Source organism: Hippichthys cyanospilos, chromosome 21 (genome assembly GCF_059441005.1).
Source record: "Hippichthys cyanospilos isolate Australia breed blue-spotted pipefish chromosome 21, RoL_Hcya_1.0, whole genome shotgun sequence".
In the NCBI taxonomy this organism is placed as follows: Eukaryota; Metazoa; Chordata; class Actinopteri; order Syngnathiformes; family Syngnathidae; genus Hippichthys; species Hippichthys cyanospilos.
Window position 1 is genome coordinate 12,009,370 of NC_142389.1, and position 21,416 is coordinate 12,030,785.

At 37.1% G+C, this 21,416-nt stretch overlaps 2 protein-coding genes across 2 annotated transcripts in view; one reads left to right on the top strand and one right to left on the bottom strand.

The window, feature by feature from the left end:
- LOC148406625 (hippocalcin-like protein 1) overlaps nt 1-13,203 on the top strand; it is a 45,970-nt gene extending 32,767 nt beyond the window's left edge. The window contains exons 2-5 of the mRNA XM_088404457.1: nt 2,091-2,273; nt 4,912-5,193; nt 8,144-8,249; nt 9,412-13,203. Of these exons, the coding sequence (XP_088260583.1) occupies nt 2,178-2,273; nt 4,912-5,193; nt 8,144-8,249; nt 9,412-9,509 (582 nt within the window). The 5' untranslated portion in view covers nt 2,091-2,177 and the 3' untranslated portion in view covers nt 9,510-13,203. The remainder of the gene's footprint in view (nt 1-2,090; nt 2,274-4,911; nt 5,194-8,143; nt 8,250-9,411) is intronic.
- Nucleotides 13,204-13,532: 329 nt separating this feature from the next.
- On the bottom strand, nt 13,533-20,728 carry LOC148406626 (transmembrane protein 54-like). Its single transcript, XM_088404848.1, has 5 exons — nt 20,457-20,728; nt 19,588-19,784; nt 18,023-18,082; nt 16,672-16,863; nt 13,533-14,678 (listed from the first exon to the last, which is right to left on the bottom strand). The coding sequence occupies exons 1-5, from the start codon at nt 20,467-20,469 to the stop codon at nt 14,187-14,189; spliced, it is 954 nt and encodes a 317-aa protein (XP_088260974.1). The 5' UTR covers nt 20,470-20,728; the 3' UTR covers nt 13,533-14,186.
- Between the last annotated feature and the right edge of the window lie 688 nt (nt 20,729-21,416).

Below are 21,416 nucleotides of genomic sequence, written 5' to 3' on the forward strand. Positions count from 1 at the left end.
CATTTAACACAACTGAGATTTTTGGAACAGTTATGAAGAATTATATTACTATAGAAAATTTAATCTTTAAACCAAGATCGAAAGACTGTTATGGAAAACGCATAAAACAAGTGAGGCTTGTCTTAATACAGTTCACTCCTTTAATTCACTGTAGGTCACCTTGTTGTGTGCTTCTTATTTGGTTAGCAATAAGGTTTATTGAGCTGTTTTTCTTCTAACATTGCAAAAACATGTATTTTGATGATTATAAATTGTCACTACAAGTGTGATTGTCAGTGTGAATCCTTGTTCGTTTCTGTGTGCCAAGATTGCTTGGCCTCTCGTCCTGAAGTCATCTGGGATATGCTCCAGCTCACCTGCAACCCTTATTAGGACAAGAGCTATGAACAATAATTGGGGCACACATTAATTAGAGGCACAACTGCTATTTGAGGATTTATTGCACTTGAGACACAACTCTCGATTGAGTGACAATAGTATAATGTAATATTAACTCAGTCACTGCCAGCACAGTTTGATTTTTGACCTAGTGATGTCTATTTTTGTCAATTGTAGTGAAGGAGTTAACAGCCACGGATTTTTAAGGTGGTCACTGTGGTGATTTGGTTTTACTGGAATAGTTTTGTCGGATCTGTGAAAATGTGCGCTTTGTGGGTCAGGAAGATTAGGAAAGCACGCACATCACAGCACACATCTGACTTGACACACAAACACAGCTGTCCACTTTCAATGTGATCAGTATTTTTGGTTGTGTGTGTGTGTGACGTCAACAAGCCTCAGGATTATTTATTTAATGTTTTGCAAATGTGATGCTGCCGTTTACTGTGTTTTATAACATTCTGTGTCGAGCGGATTAGGTTTATTTGGTGCCTACGTGAGATTTGGTTTTAGTACAAAACAGTCTTTGTCAAAGTCACGTTGCTTTTTGTGCACCTCTGACGATGTATTACGTAATAGGGAACATAGGAATTCCTGCAAGTGCTAAAGCACAGGTTGAACGAGAGTTCTCGTCTTTTAAAATACTAATAAAATTTATGAATAACATTCTCGTCAAATACTTTTATGGAGGGTAGCTGACACACTTGAATAGTGCGTATCTCATATTAAGCCAATTGAGCGCTGTAGTGATAACTGTGACCATTGGATAGCAGTGTTTTAACACAACATATGTTTTACACTTGTAATTCTAAGAGAGGAATGGAAATCAATCTTTCATATGATACCCATGTTTACATGTAACACAGTATTCTTTTCGACCTTGAAAGATAAGTGAAAATGATAAATATACTAGGTACACTAGACATTGCCATTTCTGATAAAGCTTGGCACTTAAAAGAGTTAAACATAGTCAACAAGAAACGCCTCCCCTTCAATTTCAACATCACTTCTTGGCACCAAAGCTCTATTTTTGGTATCTTGTAGTGGCCCCAAAAATATCTGTGATCTATAAATTTGCAAATGGAGCCGTGCAATATGGGAGGTGGTATCTATCGATACCAAGTAAATACTGGCGCCCGTATTGTCGATTCATTGGTTCATAAAATATTATGGCATTATCATTTGTTCTATTAATAGCATTTTTTTTTTCAAATTAAACTTTCTTGCTGAGTTCTTACCCATGTCATAATGCTATTAAAGTTATACGATTAGCATAACAACAACAAAAAAACTAAACAAATATAGAAATAAAGAGGTGGCAGACATAGAGACTGGAATCGAAGTAGGACTTTGAGTACAGTCTTGATTAAACTGCGTTCTAAAACAACGTTAAAAAATATTGAAATCTCAAATGATTGTAGCTATAGCATGGTGGGCTAGCAAATGTGTCCCATGCACTAAAAAGGAATTGAAGGAAAGGAACCCTTGACAAATCCTCCCCCAAAAAGTAAAGGATCAATACTAATATTTATGGTATGGAGCCTTTTATCAACTTTAGTATCCAAGTGGAGTGTAAGAGCGGGTCATTATTTGGCAAGCATGAGCTCCCACTTTTTCATGAGGTCTTGCTGAAGTGCTAGCTAATTAATAGCTCATAACTCATAAACTGAAGTGTCACTAACCTGCTGTACGTTCTTATGTGTGATTGACAGGTGTGAAAAGCGACCTGAGCGGCGCTGTAGTCACTGTCATCAAGTCAAGAAAAAGAAAAGCAAGGACCCCTTGCCCGAGCCGTCGCCATGGGCAAACAGAATAGCAAGCTGCGGCCCGAGATGCTGCAGGACCTGAGGGAGAACACGGAGTTCTCTGACCACGAGTTGCAGGAGTGGTATAAGGTAAGCCCTCACACAGAGAGTGGACATGTAAATAAATAAATGACGCTGCTTACATAATCAGATTTGGTTAAATCTATGCAGGGGACTCAATGCAGAACATAGAGTGGAAAATCAATGTCAAACAATCCATATTTGAAATAACATATGCAACTACTCTAATTTTGTTCAATGCACCAGTGAAGTCAAATGAAGGAATATTAAAAAAATCAAGTAAAATTGAAATATTTTCACCAGACTTCTTTCCCTTGGGTTGAATTCGTATAATTCCACTCCAGACCTCTAGGTGGCACACCATCTGCAGCACTTCAAAAAAACAAATCAGAATTTAAAGCCAACAAAGTGATAAAATATTAAACAGATACTGAATTTATCTAGCCATTTTTATCAGTAAAAAAGGTAACAATTTTTCTATTATTAATTTGATAACTATGTTCACATCCAATTAATACATCCAATTTAATACATTTTTTTTCCACTTGTTGACTAAAAATGACATCATGTGCTCAAGGCTCAGGTAACAAATTAATAATGGTTCACTTTCATCAACGTCAAATGGCCAAACCTTTAATTCAGGTGAGCTGTGATTGGTTGTTACTTGAGTCTTTAGCTCTGGATGTCATTTTCAGTTGTTAGCAAGTGGAAAAATGTGTTTTTAAAGGTATTGTCGGTAATTTCATTTGAAAAATAATTTAGTCATTAAACTAATTTTAGGGCAAAATATAACCCTTTTATTTCTAAAAATGGTGAAATAGGTTTTGCATCCCTTTAAATTGGGCAATTCATCAAAATATTTAAACTTTTGCTCGCTAGCATTCTAGTCAGAAATATCAATAATTTACCTCACAAAATAAAAGTTGTACTATTTTGCTGCTTTTAGAACCCGAAACAGAGTATGCTCGGTAGAAAGTGACCTGACAGCGGGCCGAGCGCCAACCACTCCCAACGTGTTAATCCACTGGCCAGACTGGATTAAGAAGTGATGGCATGCTGACCTGACCGCATGACTCCTTTGTGCATATGTGATGGTTATATACGCCTTATGTGTGGATTAGACCTGCATACATTAAAGAATGTGCTCACAGCTGGGCGACGAACAGCTGTCACTGATAAAGCCGCCACCTCGGTTACCTTTGACCTCAGCTTCACTGACATCAGGTCACATCCCGCAGATGATGCTCAACCATGACTAATTTGTCGATTTAAATAGACTATGACTGCACTATTCTTATAACTCCTGGAGGACATCTCTTGACTGATTCTTTATTTATACTGATCATGCATATTGAATAGTTGTAGTCGAGCACAGGTTTCAAAGCAAACATGGTGAAGCAGCATTTACCTGCAATGCTGCATACAAATAAAAAGACGCCAGCAGTAATGGAGTCAGAGCCAAGTATAATAGCTCAACACAACTTTCTTTATACAGCACTTTAAAACAGTCACTGCTGTGTGCATAGTGCTGTACAAGTGGTGATATTGGTCATACACAGTGTAAACAGTACAGTATGACTATAAATACATTAAACCAATACAGAAGCAACATAGCATTGATACATTTATTAATTACATATTGCTTCTGTATTGTTTAATTGCCTTAAACCCAAGTTAAAAATTATTCCCCAAATATAAGACACACTTTTTTGCCCAAAAATGAAAGCCAAAAGTATGGGTGCTTCCTAAAAACGGTAATTTATCACGTGTCTTGAAGGAGTGCTTGGAATTTCAAGCATAAAGTCTGATTGTTATCATGTTTGGTCAAGTACAAGCTTCACTCTAATTAGACTTTTGGGTATCGCTAATATAACCGTGGCTCTACCTGAGACTACAGCCAAAGGGATAAAAAAGAAGGGATAACAGTCCAGTTACTGTATAAGGTTTAATAATTTAAGATTTAAGCATTTTTAGTTAACTCGCCTGTGGCAAACAGGAATCCTTCACGTGCATCTATATAGTTTTTTTAATCTTTTTTTTTTTTTTTAAATGAAATAAATAGCCGCAATGCACTGAGGGGGGATAGGAGAGGCCTAGCGAGGGATATATATATATATATATATATATATATATATATATATATACACACACCCCAACATTTGACAAAGTTTGTCCACACATTTCCATTGCGTTGTGAAACTTAGCCACTTTTGTCACTTGCTGTTGACTTCATATTCTACAAAGCCAACTTTAATAAAAATGCTATATTTAGACTAAAGGAGGTGCAAACAGCTTATTATAGTAAGAAACATTTTTTACTCGACTTACCCTTTAGTAGGGTTAGCTAGCTAGCTAGCTAGAATTATTCAGTTGACAAAGTTGTTAGGTTTGCTAAATGGGTAGCCTGTATCTAAAACGGTTTGCTACTTTTTCTTTGAAAACCTGGTTGAATTTTTAACAAAGTGCCCTGATACGTATCTTGTCGGCGTTGGGTGGAATCCTCATAGCTTCAAAATCATCATTTCTCAGGAGACCTCAAAAATTGCAAGTTAGTTCAAATATTTGAATTGTGTCATGAAAGTTAACAAGCGATTTTAACACTTTCAGGTCAAATGTGACTTGCCAGGTTTTGGCCCGATGCTGAAAATTGAAATGTAGACCTGGCCTAAAAATTTTAGTACGTAAGTTATTTTTTCCTTCTGTAAAGGGTTTTCTTAAGGACTGTCCCAGTGGAACTTTGAATGTTGAGGAGTTCAAGAAGATCTACGCCAACTTCTTTCCTTATGGCGACGCATCCAAGTTTGCCGAGCACGTCTTTCGAACGTTCGACACCAATGGCGACGGCACAATCGACTTCCGGGAGTTCATCATCGCCCTGAGCGTGACGTCGCGGGGCAAGCTGGAGCAGAAGCTCAAGTGGGCATTTAGCATGTACGACCTGGACGGAAACGGCTACATCAGCCGCGAGGAAATGCTGGAGATTGTACAGGTGACAGGCTAACAAATGTGCTAACATTTTTGGAATTGATGCTTCTATCCATTGTCTTAACCGTTTATCTTCACAAGGATTGCAAAGACTAAAAAATAGATACACCTGTAAAAATTATTATATTGTCTGTTTATACGTGTTACTGCAACATTTTTGGTCAAATGGATGTGTTCTTAATACTTATTTTTATCTTATTAAATGCATTAACATTAAAGGGATTTTAATTTGTAATTTTGATCAAACACATTTTGCCACTTGCTTTCAAATGAAAATGACAGCACCTGTGCTTGAGGCTCTGGTAACGACGCGGCTCACCTGTTGGTCATGTGATGTTTATAAGCTGAGCTGTCGTTACCTTAGCTCTCAGCACTTCGTTTTTAGCCGACAGCAAATTGTAAAATGTGTTTTTAAAAGTATTAATTGTAGGTGAAAAATAATTTTATGATTACCAGTATATCAATTATAGACAAGCGGACTAAGCCTTTAATAGGAAAGAATTGGATCAACTTTTTAAAAATATCTTCTTTTAATCTACATCAATCTTGATTTAACTTTTGATGTTTATAAGTATTTCATAATTATATTTATTGAAATCATTGGAAAAAGTTAAACATTTGGGCGCAAAGGTAATTTTATTTTTTAAAATCACCTTTGGCTTTCCAGAGAGCTTGTTTCATGATAACATGAAGATGATGATTTAATTTCAGATTTAAATATTTATTTTTTATTCTTTTAACTGAAATCATTGGACTTTGGAGGAAAGAAAAAGTTAATTATGGTGTCTCTACTGTTCTGTTATTCTGCAGTATATTGTGTCTATGTCCATTGTGCAGAAGTTTTTTTTTTCTTTTTAATTGGCAATTTTAGACTTACGCTAATTAGGCGCCTTTCCAGTTTAGTCCTGCAGATGTTCATTTATATTTAATCAAATGTATTACATTTAATCCGTTAGAAGTTTAGTATGTAAATGTTCAACTGAAAGAAAATACATAGAGGCAGGTGCTATTTGTTCAAATATGTCATCATTAATGGCGCATGCGTGCATATGAGTGTGTGTGTGTGTGTGTGTGTGTGTGTGTGTGTGTGTGTGTTGTGGTGGATTAGAAAGTTAAATTTAACCACACTTTATCCCTGAGTGTGCACAATAGCGGGATTATCCCCCAACTCGCGCAGTTTGCACACTGTGATATGAGACAAAGGGTCCGTCAAGTGCTTCACCTGATGTGTCCGTCGACAATATGGAGTTATTAGTCTTTGACAAAAAAATTAATAAAATTATTTTTTATGTTGTCATTTGACCATATCAGTAAAACGCAAGCAAAATGCTAAAAACGTAGCATTTTTCCCATAATGCCATGCATTCACAATTCAAAACCTTGTGCTATAATGGGGGGGGGCAGTTTTTAGCATTTAGCCTTCATTTTACTAATACGAATAATTTTCCCAAATACATTCAAATGATGTTTGAATGACTGTGTCAATTCATTGGAATCACTTTGCAGTATGTTAAAATGACTTTTCAGTACGTTCAAATAGAGCTGCACGATTATGGCCAAAATAATAACCACGATTATTTTGGTCAATATTGAAATCACAACTATCACAATCAATCACAATTATTAATCATGATTATTCATCATATTTGGTCATACATGTCTATTTATTGCTCTTTAAACTAGGCTTCAAGCTTGACATTTACAAATAACAATAATTACAAAAAAACAAATAATAATTAAAAAGTTCACCCAGGACATTGCAAAAACTTGGCAACACAGGTAACTTACCTGCTGAGTGCAAACCAATTAAAAAAAACTGAAGCCTACTTAGATCCAAGCACATTATTTACTTTTAAGCAAATTTTAATGAATTAGCAGTCAAAATGTCATTTTCAGTCATTTCAAACCGAATTAATTCCAATGTTCAGATTTTTCAAAAATCAGGTGAGAAACTCAACTCATGGCAGCAAGTGCAGGGTGGCTTTGCAAAAAATAACTGACAAGCATTGATACTAGGTCATAGAGCTATGTGATCTAACTTCAGTATCCCAACTGGATTGACTCCGTTGTCCTACATCACAGGTGTTAAACTCAAGTCCCTGGGGCCAGATCAGGCCCGCCGCATCATTTTATGTGGCCTGTGAAATTCTGATTTGAAGTTTCTGGATAAAATACCAAACTTTTCGGAAAATTTTGGTGCAAAAAACACCCATTATTTCCTTCCCAATATCTCTTTTGAGAAATTTCAAAACTAGCTAAGTGTGTGACGGACACTCTTGAAATGTATTTGATTCACAGTCATTTTGGCCCCTATGACAGAAACTATAACCACAATGTCACCCATGATAAAAATGAGTTTGACACCCCTGTACACCATTTATCATCAAGCTGGTAAGTAGCCTACAAACAAATTGGACAAATTAATACAAATTGCTTCTGGTAACAGGTGAGTCATAGACATCATTCCTGTTTAAGGTTGCGAAAGGCAAACCTGAGTATTACATAAGCAGTGTATTGACTACTATAAATGATGGTCTTTGTAAGTGGCGCAAATGACAAAGTAATCCAATGTAGTCTGTCTTGCTTTAGGAGCCCAGACGCTTGGAGGTTCTAATTTACACGAACGTCCTTCTCCTCTCGAAGTGTCCCACTGATCTACTGTCTGTTTTACGCGCGACAGTCTCACGGGAGCCATCTTAATGGCTCTGTAAGCTAATTGTAGATGTGCGCCGCAGGCTACCTTGCTGAGGTTAATTTAATGCCACCAGAGGCAACGCAGCGGTCATACAAGTGGACCCAAAGATGAATTGGATCAATAACCCCAACCCTGATGACACCACTTATCAGCGTCTTGCACATGGACTTCTATTAGTCTTCTTTTAGTCTATTTTTTCTTTTTTTATCAGTTGCCACTCAAAATCTCCTCTCCTCTCCTCTCCTGTGTCTCCCCACAGGCCATTTACAAGATGGTGTCCTCTGTAATGAAGATGCCGGAGGACGAGTCCACGCCCGAGAAGAGGACGGATAAGATCTTCAGGCAAATGGACCTCAATAATGACGGTGAGGTATTTAAAAATGGGGTAGCGGTCATAAGTTTGGAAATGGCTTCAAATTCAATGTTATTCAAAACAAAATGATTTTAGATTTTTTGCATCGCTTGCCAAAATGTCAGGTTTGCACATTTGTGTACTTTTACTGTCTCTTTATGATATGACTGATGCTATATGACTGGAAGGACTTGGTTCATTATGATGTGCGTTATACTTGACGAACTGGAGTTACTTTTTTTCAGTTATCAAGTAGATGATGACCTCAAATGACTTTTGGTTAATCATGATGTTGGGTCGTCCTTTATGACACAAAACATCTTTCAGTTCATAATGATGTGGATGATGTTTTGTGGCTTTAAATGACTCAGTTAATTTTGATGTGCATGATGTTTTGTGATTTGGAATGACTATGAGTTCATTGAGGTGAATGCTGTTTTATGATGTGGTTGGTGGGTTATGAGTGAAATGACTTGAAATGACTTTCAGTTCATTATGATGTGGTTAATGTTTTATGACTTGGAATTGATTTCAGTTATGATGTGGATGATGCGTTATGACTTGAAATGACTCCGTTAATGTTGATGTGGATGATGCTTTGTGACTTCAAATGACTATCAGTTCATTGGGGTGAATGACGTTTTATGACTATGGTGCGGGTGATGGTTTATGACTGAAATGATATTTAGGTCATAGTGATGTGGACGATGGTTTATGATTTGAAATAACTTTCAGTTCATTATGATGTGGATAATGTTTTATGACCTGGAATGAATTTCAGTTATGATGTGGATTATGCTTTATCATCTGAATTGTCTTTCATTTTATTATGACTGGATGCCACATTATGATCTGCAATGACGTTAAGTTCACATTTGTGGATTTCAAGAGTTACCTTGAATGTTTTGAGCTCTTAATAGGTTCAAGACCATTTGAATTTGAAGGTGTTTCTAAAACGTGCAAGCGCTATGGTATATTGAACTAAATTACAACATGATAAAGTAGTATTAGGTCAAATAAAAATTAAAATAAAACGGTACTCAATTTCAAACAAGTTTCACAAGTAAGGGTTACCCTGGTGGCAGGAACAAGAAGTATACATGTACACTGTATTAAATAGAACAATAGCTCTTGGGAATAACAAACTCAACAGTATACTTATTCCCCCCATGCAGGCAAGTTGTCCCTTGAGGAGTTCATCAAAGGTGCCAAAAGCGACCCCTCCATCGTCCGGCTACTCCAGTGTGACCCTAGCTCCGCCTCCCAGTTCTGAAACCCCTCTCCTTCAGAAAGCCCGCTTGGCACCCTACCCTCTTGCCCCCCCCCCCCCCCCCCTGTTGCTATGACAACGGTCATTGAGGATAAATGCATGACAGTTCTCTCATATCATGTTTATTTTTAATGTTCGTGTATGCAAAGGGATGGAATATAAGACGGAACGTATCACTCTCATCTAACTGTTTATTTTTGTACTGTATATGTCAGCTAATATCAAAGGACATGCACATCTGTATCAGTGAGAGCGGCTCATGTTTCTAAATGGTTCGCTTGCTTTGGAACGTGAGCGGTGTCACGCCCGGCACACACATGTATATCATGTACATATCTATATATATCATGTCTATTGTGTATCATAAAATGAAGCTCATTTGCAAAGGCGGTACAGTATTATGTAGCGTAGCCTCATGGTGTTTACTTGTACGGGCTGGTGGGGTGAGGTTGGTTTGAATTTTGTTTGAGTTTAATTTATTTCATTTTAGGAATATTTTGTATGCTATTAATTTTATTATTATTATTATTATTAATATTTCCTCAAATAGTGGTTGGAACATTTTAGTTTACTGCATATCTACTGAGAAAGCCCTTTATTGATAAAAAAAAAAAAAAAAAACTTTAATATTATGCAGAGCTAACATTTAATTCTGTGACTCACTTTCTCAACTATAGAGGGAGCTGGACATTGAGAATAATTGCATTAGTCTTCACACTAATTTTTCTGAGATGTTTTCTGTGCTTGTGGTAGGGGCTGCAGATTTGGTTAGCAATAGAGTTAAAATGGGTTTAGCATGCGCTAATGTCGGTGGAATGCGAAACATTACTAAATAAAACAACCATGTAACTTTTGAAAATGTTTTTTTCATGGCAAAATAACAGTTTGTATATGTATAATACTACATTACAACAGTGCTCTGGCATATTATTAAAAGGAGCACTGGCCACAAGTGTCATCTAACCATTCATTTAAAAAAGCATTTTACATCAAGAAAATTCTCATCCATGGCACTGAAAGAGTTAATAACATGCATGAAAGTCATATGCGTCCAGTCGCCATTTCATTTGAGACAGCTTACGCGCTGCTGTTTTGGTTAGCAACAGGTTCAAACAGGCATCTAAAAAAAAACACTATTTGAGGGAATATGATATTTCTTTGGGGAGCCAAGAACCAACATGGCTGTTGCTATCGCAGTCGTGGTTTTTCCATTTTAACGTTTTGTGTTTTGTACACAATGCTTTCATGTCATTTTCTTTGTACGTTTTATTGATGTTGTATTCAATATGACCATATTGTTGTTTATAGTGACAAAGAGCGAAATGACAAAATGCAAAGTTAAGGTTGATTGAAGTGAATTACCCCTCATGCATTTGATGTATTACAGCACAGTAGCACACTTTTTGTGTTTGCAAAGTATCAAGTCTGATTGTGCGTGTGCATGTCGATACCTATGGAATGCTTGAGGTTCATTTTAACAGTATTACTATATGCTAGTTGTAACCCATCTGCACTGCATGATAAAGAAAATGACCCCCCCCCAAAAAAAATATATATATGTTATGCACGGTGGTATCTTCTTGCAGTTCGGCACTGTACCCGGCAGAACAAAATGATTTGTCTTGTTTTGACCCACAGGTTACTCACTAAGGGCTCGTTCATCACTCGGAACGCTTTAATCACCTCCTGGATTAGTCTGCTTAGCGGGCAGGTAGATGAAGGGATATGTTTTACAAGATTAGTCAAGTATTTTATGGAGAATTCCAAAGTAGTGGCTCTGTTTACATGCGGGGTCTTCAGGCATCGTTTCCATGATTGGTATAATTGGCGATTTCGGATTTGCATTTGTTGACTTTTATGTTACAAACAAAGAAGCCCGCATTTGAAATCTTAGGTGCTCGCTAAGATGCAGGAAAATTCACACTTCATTCTGTGGTGCAGAAATGTGTGCACCATGATTCTACTAAGTAGTATTAAGGCCACACTGAAAAAAAAAATGGCATCTACATACAAAAATAAAGTCGTAATTTTAAAAAAATGTTTGCAATTGTTCCTAATTAAATTTTAAATATGACAAGTCTTATTCTTATTCTAAATATGTCGAGTCTTATTCTCTTCTTATTCTCTTAACTTGACAAAAATGACTTTATTTGTGTGCAATTTTTATACTTTCGTTTTTTTTTTCAGTCAATATTCCTATAATATTGCAACGTTTCATGTAAAATTACAATTTTATTCTTGGAATGTAATGCCTCCTCAAAAAAAACTACGTTTCATAATTAAATTCTGTGATGTAAATTCCATTGTAGCTACTGCGTAATATAGTATAACAACACTCTGAATGTATTCCTATGACTGACTTTATTCTCTTAGCATTCCGACTTCACAGTAGCTTTTTCAGAAATTTATAAAATCTTAATTTGCACATCAGCATGGCTTTATTTTTGGAACGGTACAACATTTTTTCTTGTCATTTTGTCCAACTCCTAATTTTCTCATTACGCCCCTATCCCACTGATGGGCAAGATTGCATTTTTTTTTTTTTTTTTTGTCTCCTCAGGGTTTGCCCTAGTTCCCCAAAGTTGACCAAAATGTTGCAAGAGATTGCCAAACTTTTGCCAACAGTTTTAATGTTTTTTTAATCTCCTGGTCTTGTCGCAAGAGCAACATGAAGATGTTCGAAATTTCCTTGTGACAAGCAGTACAGGTGAATGTCTGACGACCTCTGGCAACATTTTAGCGACAGCTTGCGACATGTTTGCCGATTTTCGCTCCTGAATGGGATAAGGGCTTATTGATGTATGTTGTTCACCTAACGTGTTTTTCTTGTAGTATACGAATGTATTCTAAGGTCATGGCTTTTAGAATTGTAACGTCATAATTTATATTATCGTCATATTGCGACTTTATTCTCTCTAGCATGGTTTTAGTCACGCATCTAACACAGGAAATTGTGGTCCACTTAACATTCCGACAGTTGTTGTAAATCGTCATCTATCTTTTACGTAAAAATTCTTAGCCTTTTCGTTCAACTTTTCCTCAGTGTTGCCCTAATACTCCTTTCTTCTACTAAACTGCACACGTTTTTTTTTCCTCTTTGACTGCGGTAAAGCGAATACAATCAAAACTAAGAAAATAACTTCTTGAGTGAGTTTGCATTCAATCATTAAAAAACAATGTTTGCTAGGGATAATTTTGCAGTTTACAGGCATAAATGCCCATTAAAAAACATTTCATCTGTTATAGTGTAAAATTTTCCATCATTTCATGTATTTTCTTGAGTGTTTTTTTTTTTTTTTTTTTTGCCCAAGTCAAGTGAATTTGTGGCGTGTCCAATGTGTGCCAGCTTTGAATACCCTTGAGGTTTTCTACTCAGCTCGTTTTTTGCTTTTGGGGGACCCTGTAGCGTCACTGCCTCTTGCTGGTAGGATAAGGAACAACACCGTTTTCTATATTGTCACTGCCTCACATGAAGTTGCTTCCTTGTTAGGATGAATGAATATTTTCTTCTGATGGAACCATTGCACTGCAAACGCACCCTTCCTAACTTTTGTGTTGCATGAAAAAAAAAAAAAAAACATCACGTGAGGAGTTGTTCTATTGGACCTGAACAGTATAGATATACAGTATTTGTTTCAAAACTGCACGTGTGGACTTCTGTCATTTCTGGTTCTAAATAAAATTAGGATACAAAGTATTTTCGTTTTTGGTTTCTTTTAAAACAACACGTTCAGGATCAAAAACTACATCAGCCCTAATACCCAATTAGAAAAAAATAGTGTTTAATGACAGAGGCTTTATATTACATCCGACCTTCAGAAAATAGTGGTTGCTAATTAACAAAAAAGTGTGGACGAGTGTGTGTGTGTGTGTGTGGGGGGCGGGGGGGGGGGGGGGGGGGGCGTGCGCGCGCGCGCGTGTGCATGTGTCTGTGCGTGTGAACCAGTCCTTCCTGTCAGGTTACTGTCAGCAAACATTACTGCACATTACAATGATTTTCTATTAAAGGCAAAGACACACAACCGCTAATGACTCAAATGTTTATTTTGAAAAGGTAATAAATAAAAAAAATAGCTACACACACACACACAAACATTGCTGGTGAAGACGCCCTCACGAGGTACAGTATTGTTAGGCACAAACAATGGAAACCTCCTTTATTCTCCAGTCACAGTAAAAAAAAATGTCTTTATCAAATAATGGAGGGGATTAACAATCCAATTATTATATTTGCTATTTATAAAAACATATTGAAGCAGATTGATAAATGTTGACCATTGTGATGGTTCATATAGCTCAAACTATTATTATGGCTATTGCTAATACTGACACACTTACGGACCACGACATTAATGACAGGTGCAAAGTCTAAAATATGACTAAAATATTAAAATAAATGAAAAAGCAATTCTGTAATAATGTCAAAGGACTGTTCTGAGCATTTTCAAGGATAATGCAGTGAAGTTCTGAACTAGACAGTAGAAAATTATGACAAAATTGTATTTGTGGCATCATGGTGCTTGAAAAACTGAAATAGTTCCCTTTCAAAAATAATAACAATAATAATAAAAACTATTTTTGTAGCGAATGGCAACAGTTGGTGCAGGTATTCCTAATCAAGTGGCCATTTTGCACAGGTCGAACTGGAGGTCCATGCGAAATAAAAAGCAGTCTTTTCGGCTATATCCAGAAACTGGATCTCTCCAGAGCGCCTCTCTCCAATAGCTGGCGCTGTTCTGGCTTCTGGCTCACTTGGGTAGCATCAGGGTTCCGCGACCTTTCCCAGCGAGGCTGTTGGCGAAGAGTAGGAGGCCGCCTCTCTGCGGGGGGGAGACTGCTGTAGTATGGCGGGGGAGGCTGCCGGCGCTGCTGCCTGACGGGATGTGACACCGTTCTAGGTTCAGTGTAGCTCCTCGGGGCTTCGGTGTAGCGCTTGGGAGGAAGGGGAGGGGTGCTTTCTTTGTGCTGCTTTGCTTTGTTGACACGAGGGTCAACCAGTTCCTCCAATGGCCTCGTGGCTTTCATCACCGCTCGGGCCTCTCTGGGCCGCTTCCTGTGCGGCCGGCAGGGCAAACCCAGGAAGGAGACGCACACGGACAGGCAGCGGGCGGAGAAAATCAGCTGGACCACACAAGTCACGATGAGAGGCACCCAGAGGATCAGAGTGGTGCTCTAATGGAAGGGGAGCATCCGACTGTTAGATGTAGATAGCAGCTGCACCGTGTGAGGTTCAATCTGAGGCTTGAGTGCATCCACTTAAAGTGAGGCCATTGGTGCGTTGCACAACATCCACACCTAGTCTGCGATTCTATTTACTTCTATGAATAAAACATCTAGAACTGAACATGTTTGAGAAGCGGCCAAGTTATTTTATAGGAACTCTGAACTCATTCAATCCCAAGAACGTATTTTTACACATCTTGAAAGAGTCTAAAGCGTTTAATGCCAGGTACTTCATTTATTTATTTATTTATTTATATGGAAAAAGATTTTGTGACCATACCCTAATGTTTGAAAAAAAAATAAAATACAATAAAATCTGGAAATTAGTAGTGGGATTGAATTTCTAGACCAGTAGTTCTCACCCTTTTTCAGTGAAAAATTTCATGTGAAATATATTTTCAGCCAAGTACTTCTTAACCATTGTAAAGTATTTTGGGGTTAAGGGTAAAAAAAAAAAAAAAAAAAAACTTAAAACATGCCATCAGTGTCTGATTTGTCAAATAAAATTTGACCTTTTCAAACTTATTTGCATTGGTCTACAAAAAAAAAAAAAGATCAGCCTGATCCTCTCTTGGATCATAAAAGAAATCTGTTAACAAATATCTTAATTATTAATAAATATTTTTCCACAAAAAAGTAATCACCATTAAGTGTCAGACCTGTATACAGTATGTATAAATAACTATTTATAAATATATTAAATATATTTAAACAAATATTTGTCCACAGAAAAATATTGAACATAAAGCATCATGTTTTGGGGTTACGGTAGAGGTCTGTTCACAAAAAATATTTATTAACTTAATGACTAATAAATATTTGTCCACAAAAAATAATCAACAAAGTTTTAGACCTGAGCTCAAAAAGAAATCATTATAAATAAATATTTGTCCACAGAAAAATATTCAACTTAAAATGTCCTCTTTTGGGATCATAGTAGAGATGTGTTTACAAAATTAAATCATTGAATTGAGAGGAAATGTGGCAAGATGGCTGGAACCATTCTAGTTTGAGGAGAATCTGGCTTTTTACAACAATAAAATTTAATAACCTACTGAACATAAAATGTATTTTATGAACTTATATTTTCCTGAAATAATTCAATAATTATTTTTAAAGGATTTTTGCATTTGTTTGTTTGTTTGATTTAAAATCTCGAGTACGCAAAGGGATGACAATAAGATGCATTTTTTTTCTCATATTTTAAACCCTACATATAATTCAGTGTGGTTCGTGTGCAGTTTTTTTGTTGTTGTTGTTTTTTGTTTTGTTTTTTTGAAACATCCACCAGATAACAATTTCTCGGTATACAGGGGACGGAAAGATGAGGACTTTATCGAAATATTGAATTTGATTTTGAACTGCTATTTTACTCGAAGCCAGGAGGGACACTCCAATATTATATACAATCAAATGTTACTGTTGTGTTCGGGCAGCATTCTAATAATCTAAGTGTGTAATGTTGAAAATATGTTGGTGCTGCTCTTATTTATAAACGTGCAGGCAGGTATCTAAGCAGCAGAAAAAAAAAACGTTTTAAATAAAAATTGGAAAAACTTACATTTATCAGCTTTCTGCAAACAGTAGATTTCTTATTTTACAAGCTGTGCTGCTTATAAATAATAAATATCGGTTTTCTTTTAATTTTTTTTTGGTGTGGCTTATACTCCAAAAAATATGGTATGTCTTTGGAATTGAACGAATCACTTTTCATACCATAGATGTCCATTAGTTTGTTCAACCATTGCATCGTGAAAGAAAGCAAGCCATTTCCAACCCTTTAAAAGTGTCAAAAATAAGTTAAAATAACACCTACATGTATGGACTGATGAATTGTAATTATTTTTTTGATGAAATATAAAATTCACCCAAATGAAGTTTTGGCCTGGTGCCAGTGATATGTTGAATAGCTGCTTTGTTCAGTGTGCCACAACTCACTCACATAGATGCGCGTAGGGTCAAAAGGACACTCATTAGTGATGCTGGAGTAGCCAATGGCATCAGGGAAACGGCAGTGCGTCAACAGGCTCCGCCCGCCATGGATGATGGCTCTCACGATGGACACCAGAAGGCCGATGGCCGACGCCGACGCCATTAGCGACGATATTAGGCTCACGCTGAAGAGGGACCATGTCTGTGATTAGATATACGCAGACAAGTAAAATGCATTCTGCATAAAATATGTTTAACATTATTATGAAAAAAAAATGGCTTGCTATTTAGTTCAAGCTAGCTTGTTAGATGCTAGCAGATTATGCAAGCCAGTTAGCAAGGAGACAATTAAGCATGTAAGGTTCTATTCTCTCTTATAATTGTGTGCAGTTGGGTATTCACTCTGTCGTTTATCAGGAGGCCCAATTAGCAATTGCTGTAAGATCTATGACGGCTGGATGATTATCAAAAGAGATGGTAAGCAGCCGATATCGCTGCAAGGCCTATGTGGCACTGATGCAGCCTAACAAAAGACAAACGGGGAGCGATTTATAAAGGTGAGTTTCAATCAACATTTGTCCACAGCATATACAAAAGGTGGTGAATATTTCTCTGATCAGGATTCACTAAGACCTTGTCTACATGTAACCGGCTAACGTAAATCTGCATAGACTCCCCCTCGTCGCCGTCGTTTGTTTATTTGAAAAGGCTGCGTTAATATGAAACCGCACAGTGCGGTTTCAAATTCGTGTACAAGCATGCCAAGTCGCTCGGCAGCAGTAATGTCACAAAATTCTGCCCAATCAGAAAGAACGTACACCTCTGACCTCACCGGTATCCGCGTCTTCGGCAGGAAAAAAAAAAAGATTAGCGCGATAACGCAAATCCTCATTGAAGCTGGTCACACGCAACCACGAAACCGGAGGCTTGGGCAAATCTCCACTTTGACCAGAGGTTTTGAAACATTCAATTTTGATGAAAACAAAAAAGCCTGGCCACATATACTATACACATATACACATTTACTGCCCGTTTGCAAGAACACCAGCTAAATGTAGACAAGGCCTAAGCCTAAAAAATGTTTTAAAAAAGCATCTTTATAGCTTGTGGGTTAAATGTTTCGAGGCTTTTTAATCATTTAAAATAAATATCTTGGGCTTTCAAAATACTCAAACTGACAATATTACAGCCAATACACTACGCAGTTCTGAAAAAACACATTGTACTCAATTTGTCAAGTAAACACTGGTGTTGTTAGATGAAACAGAATAGCTGGGAACTCAGAGGAGCGTAACTTGTCATAACATAGTCAACATACTTTCTCTTTTGAGTCTTATGAAATAGAGGGTTATAATACTCACCAGGTTTCTGCTTTTCTTGTTTTTGGACAGGACAATAGCCAAAATGCCAACTACGATTCCCTGCAGTAACAAAAAATAAAGTTCACAAGTTCAGAATAAAGTTCACATCTTATACGAGTGGTGATCTCATAACATGACTAAAAGCAAAGGTATGGGCAGTAAGGCAATTGTTGTAATAATCCATGGATTTTAAAGGCATTTAAAATATGTTTTCAGCAACTAGAAAAGGCACGAAAAATGGGTGTATGTGTAAAAAAGGGCTTGCATATTTCTAGAATAAAATTATTTATTTTTAAGGATAATGTTGTACAATAAGTTTGGAATAAGAGGTTTTTTGACTCCAAATTGTGATATATTTGAATGTTAACTCATTTAATCCCGGAGATATATTTATGTGTCTTTTCAGTCCAAACGTTGAATCATGTGGACTTATCTACAGTATTTTTTTAACCCCTGGGTGTCTGGGGATTTTTTACTAACCTGGCTTTATTATCAAGCAACTTGAGCTGACTTTGAAAGGGTCATAACATCGTCAAATTTAAATATATTTTTACTTTCAACCCCTCAAAATGTTCAGTGGCATCAGCCTTTCTATCTATCCATATATCCACCCATCCATCTATTCCAAGGCTGTTTCTTTTCAAAGAATTTTCATTTTGTGAGAAAAAAAAACAGCTCTTCAGTGCTGCAGATTCTGCAGACAGGAATATGCAGATCTACTGTTTTGAGTTGCATGAAATAAAACGCTTCCCTACAGCAAAATAAAAGCTTTCCTGCGTCATTTAGTTCTTGTCTCAAAGTCTTTTGTCAACTACAACTCTCCAAAACTGTAAAAATGCTATAATAGCAAAAGTAATTACGCTGAATATTTGTTTGTGAAATTGAAATTTGAATATTTATTATGTCATAATTAGAGTATTATAACTTTTGAATTATGGGAGTCAGGCTAAGCCACTCATTGAAGTCATTGAAAGGCTTGCAAATGTCAGAAGTTGTCCGCTAGTGCCCCCCGGTGTTTTGGGGGTCCAAACACAAATATTTCTACTGCACCCTATTTGCAAGTTGCCATTGAAAGGATTAAAGCAAAAAACGAGAGGAATTCATGATAAAACATTGGGTTTTCAAAATGAATGGCAGTAAATGAGCCCGACATGGTGTTAACTTTGACATCTGCAGGGTATACCTCTCATTTACAAGCATTAAGAAGGGACAGCAGGACGTCATATTGAAGAAAGCAGACATGTTTTGACAATCTATGCAATATTATAGCCTCCTGGTGTTTTTTTGTATGCTTTTCCTTTCATCACACATAAAAAATATCTAATAGGGTTATATCTAATAGGCTGAGCTGGGTCAAAATTTCCCCCAGAGGTTGATATTAATGATAAAGGAGGGTCAGAAAATAGCTGGCACTAAATGAATTTATACAGGCATTCAAAGTCTCTTTAGGTGGCACATCAGTTACTTTTTTTTACCCCACTATTTGTGGCAGACCTTGCTCACTATTCAACTGTTAGTGTTGACATTTCCCCAGTGCTTATTACAGTAATATAGAATATACTCACCACCAGTCCAGATGCGAGAGCCACAACATTGGAGATGGCATACTCCATGGCACGCGCCTGCTTGTGAAGATTGATGTGCCGGAGCACCACGCCATGCACCAACGCTCCCAACAAGAAATTGACATGGCCCATGAGCACCATACTGAGCCCCATCTTCATCAGTGCTGCCGGTTCCTCCAGGCTGGCGCAACACACCCCTGCGGAGAAAAACGAGTTTAGATCATGTTACATCAGGCGTGTCTGTGGCGGCGTCCCCGGTTCAACGTCCCAGTGTCATATCGATTGGAGTAAAGCAAGCCAGGTCAAACACACGCAGAAATGTCGCTAGCATTAATCATTAATGATCCCAATGTTGGCTTGAACTGACAAAATGTCCCTTGGAAGAACATATAAAAAAATATACGGCAACATTAAATGGAGCAGAAACTGAACCACTTGCTGCCAATCTTGATTACAGTCATTTTTTTATTGGGTTGCTAGATGTCAAGAAAAAAAACAATTGGAAGCTAATTCAATGATCATCAAGCATTCATTCTTGGGAAAGGGCTTTTTGATTCATCAATTCATCCTTTATTTGCTTATCGAAAAGAAAATTGTTTAGAAGTTTTGTTTTGATGGTTCTTATTTTTTTTTGTCAGAATAGTTGATTATTTTTCACATTATTTAAAGACGTTAAATCCTATGAGCCTTTCCTTACTTAGAATATTGTATTATCAATCGTAATACATCACTAGTAGTGAAAAGGTGATTGGAATTATTTAAAGAACATAAATGCTCCCACAAACGTCATCTCCTCTGGTCGCATTACTGCCAAACCCAAACAATATTTTAGACTTCAAAAAGGATCAAAACTATGTGTTTTCAATTACCTGTTCTGGCCATCTCGATCAGGTCCCCATTCGCTTAAGTCGACTTACAGTATGGGTTTAAGTGTTAAAAGAAGGACTGCACGTCATCTCTTCTCTTCCAACTAAACAAGTCACACACGCTGGTCTAGCAACTCAAGTATGTCGTTAGTCCTGACCATCAAAACAAAATATCATACCTTTCTAGAATGGATGATTCAAGATTTACTGAGTTTTATGCAAGCACTAACATATTTTGCTAAAATTAAAAAGTTAAAACAAAGACGGTGATGGGCTAATAAATGTTGTTACAGTGGTTTATTAAGTAAATAGAATGTATGTAGTTTTATTTTGAAAGCCATCATTATAATCGTCATTGTCTTTGTTTAATTAAGTTGCAGGTGACCGCAGGTGAACACAGGTGCTTTTATTGACGTCATAACGGTGTTTTGGTAATTTCGAAAGGTGCGTCCTGTTTACTTAAGTACAATAATATGCCTACTTTGTTTCGTTGTTCAATTTTCAAAAAATATATATTTGCTTTGGTGTCATCTGGTGAATATTCGTAAATAATATGATCCATCCACCCGCTTATTTTCTAGAGCCGCGTATTCTCACAAGGGTCACAGGCTTACTGGTACCCATCTCAGCATTAGATGGGGACACCCTGAATTGGTTGCCAACCAATTGCAGGGCAAACAGAGACGAACAACCATCCGTGTACTAAGTACAATTTAGTATGTCAATGCACCTGTCATGCATGTTTTTTTGGAGCGTGGAAGGAAGTCGGGGTGCCCGGAGAGAACCCACGCGGGCTCATGGAGAACATGCAAATTATACACAGGAAGGCCAGAGCGAAATGGATTTGAACTCGGGTCCCTGAACTGTGAGGTGAACGTGTTTACCACCGCTCCACTGAGCCGCATGTAAATAATATGAATGAAACAAAAATGCCTACTCTTTTTAAAATAATTTTCACTAAAA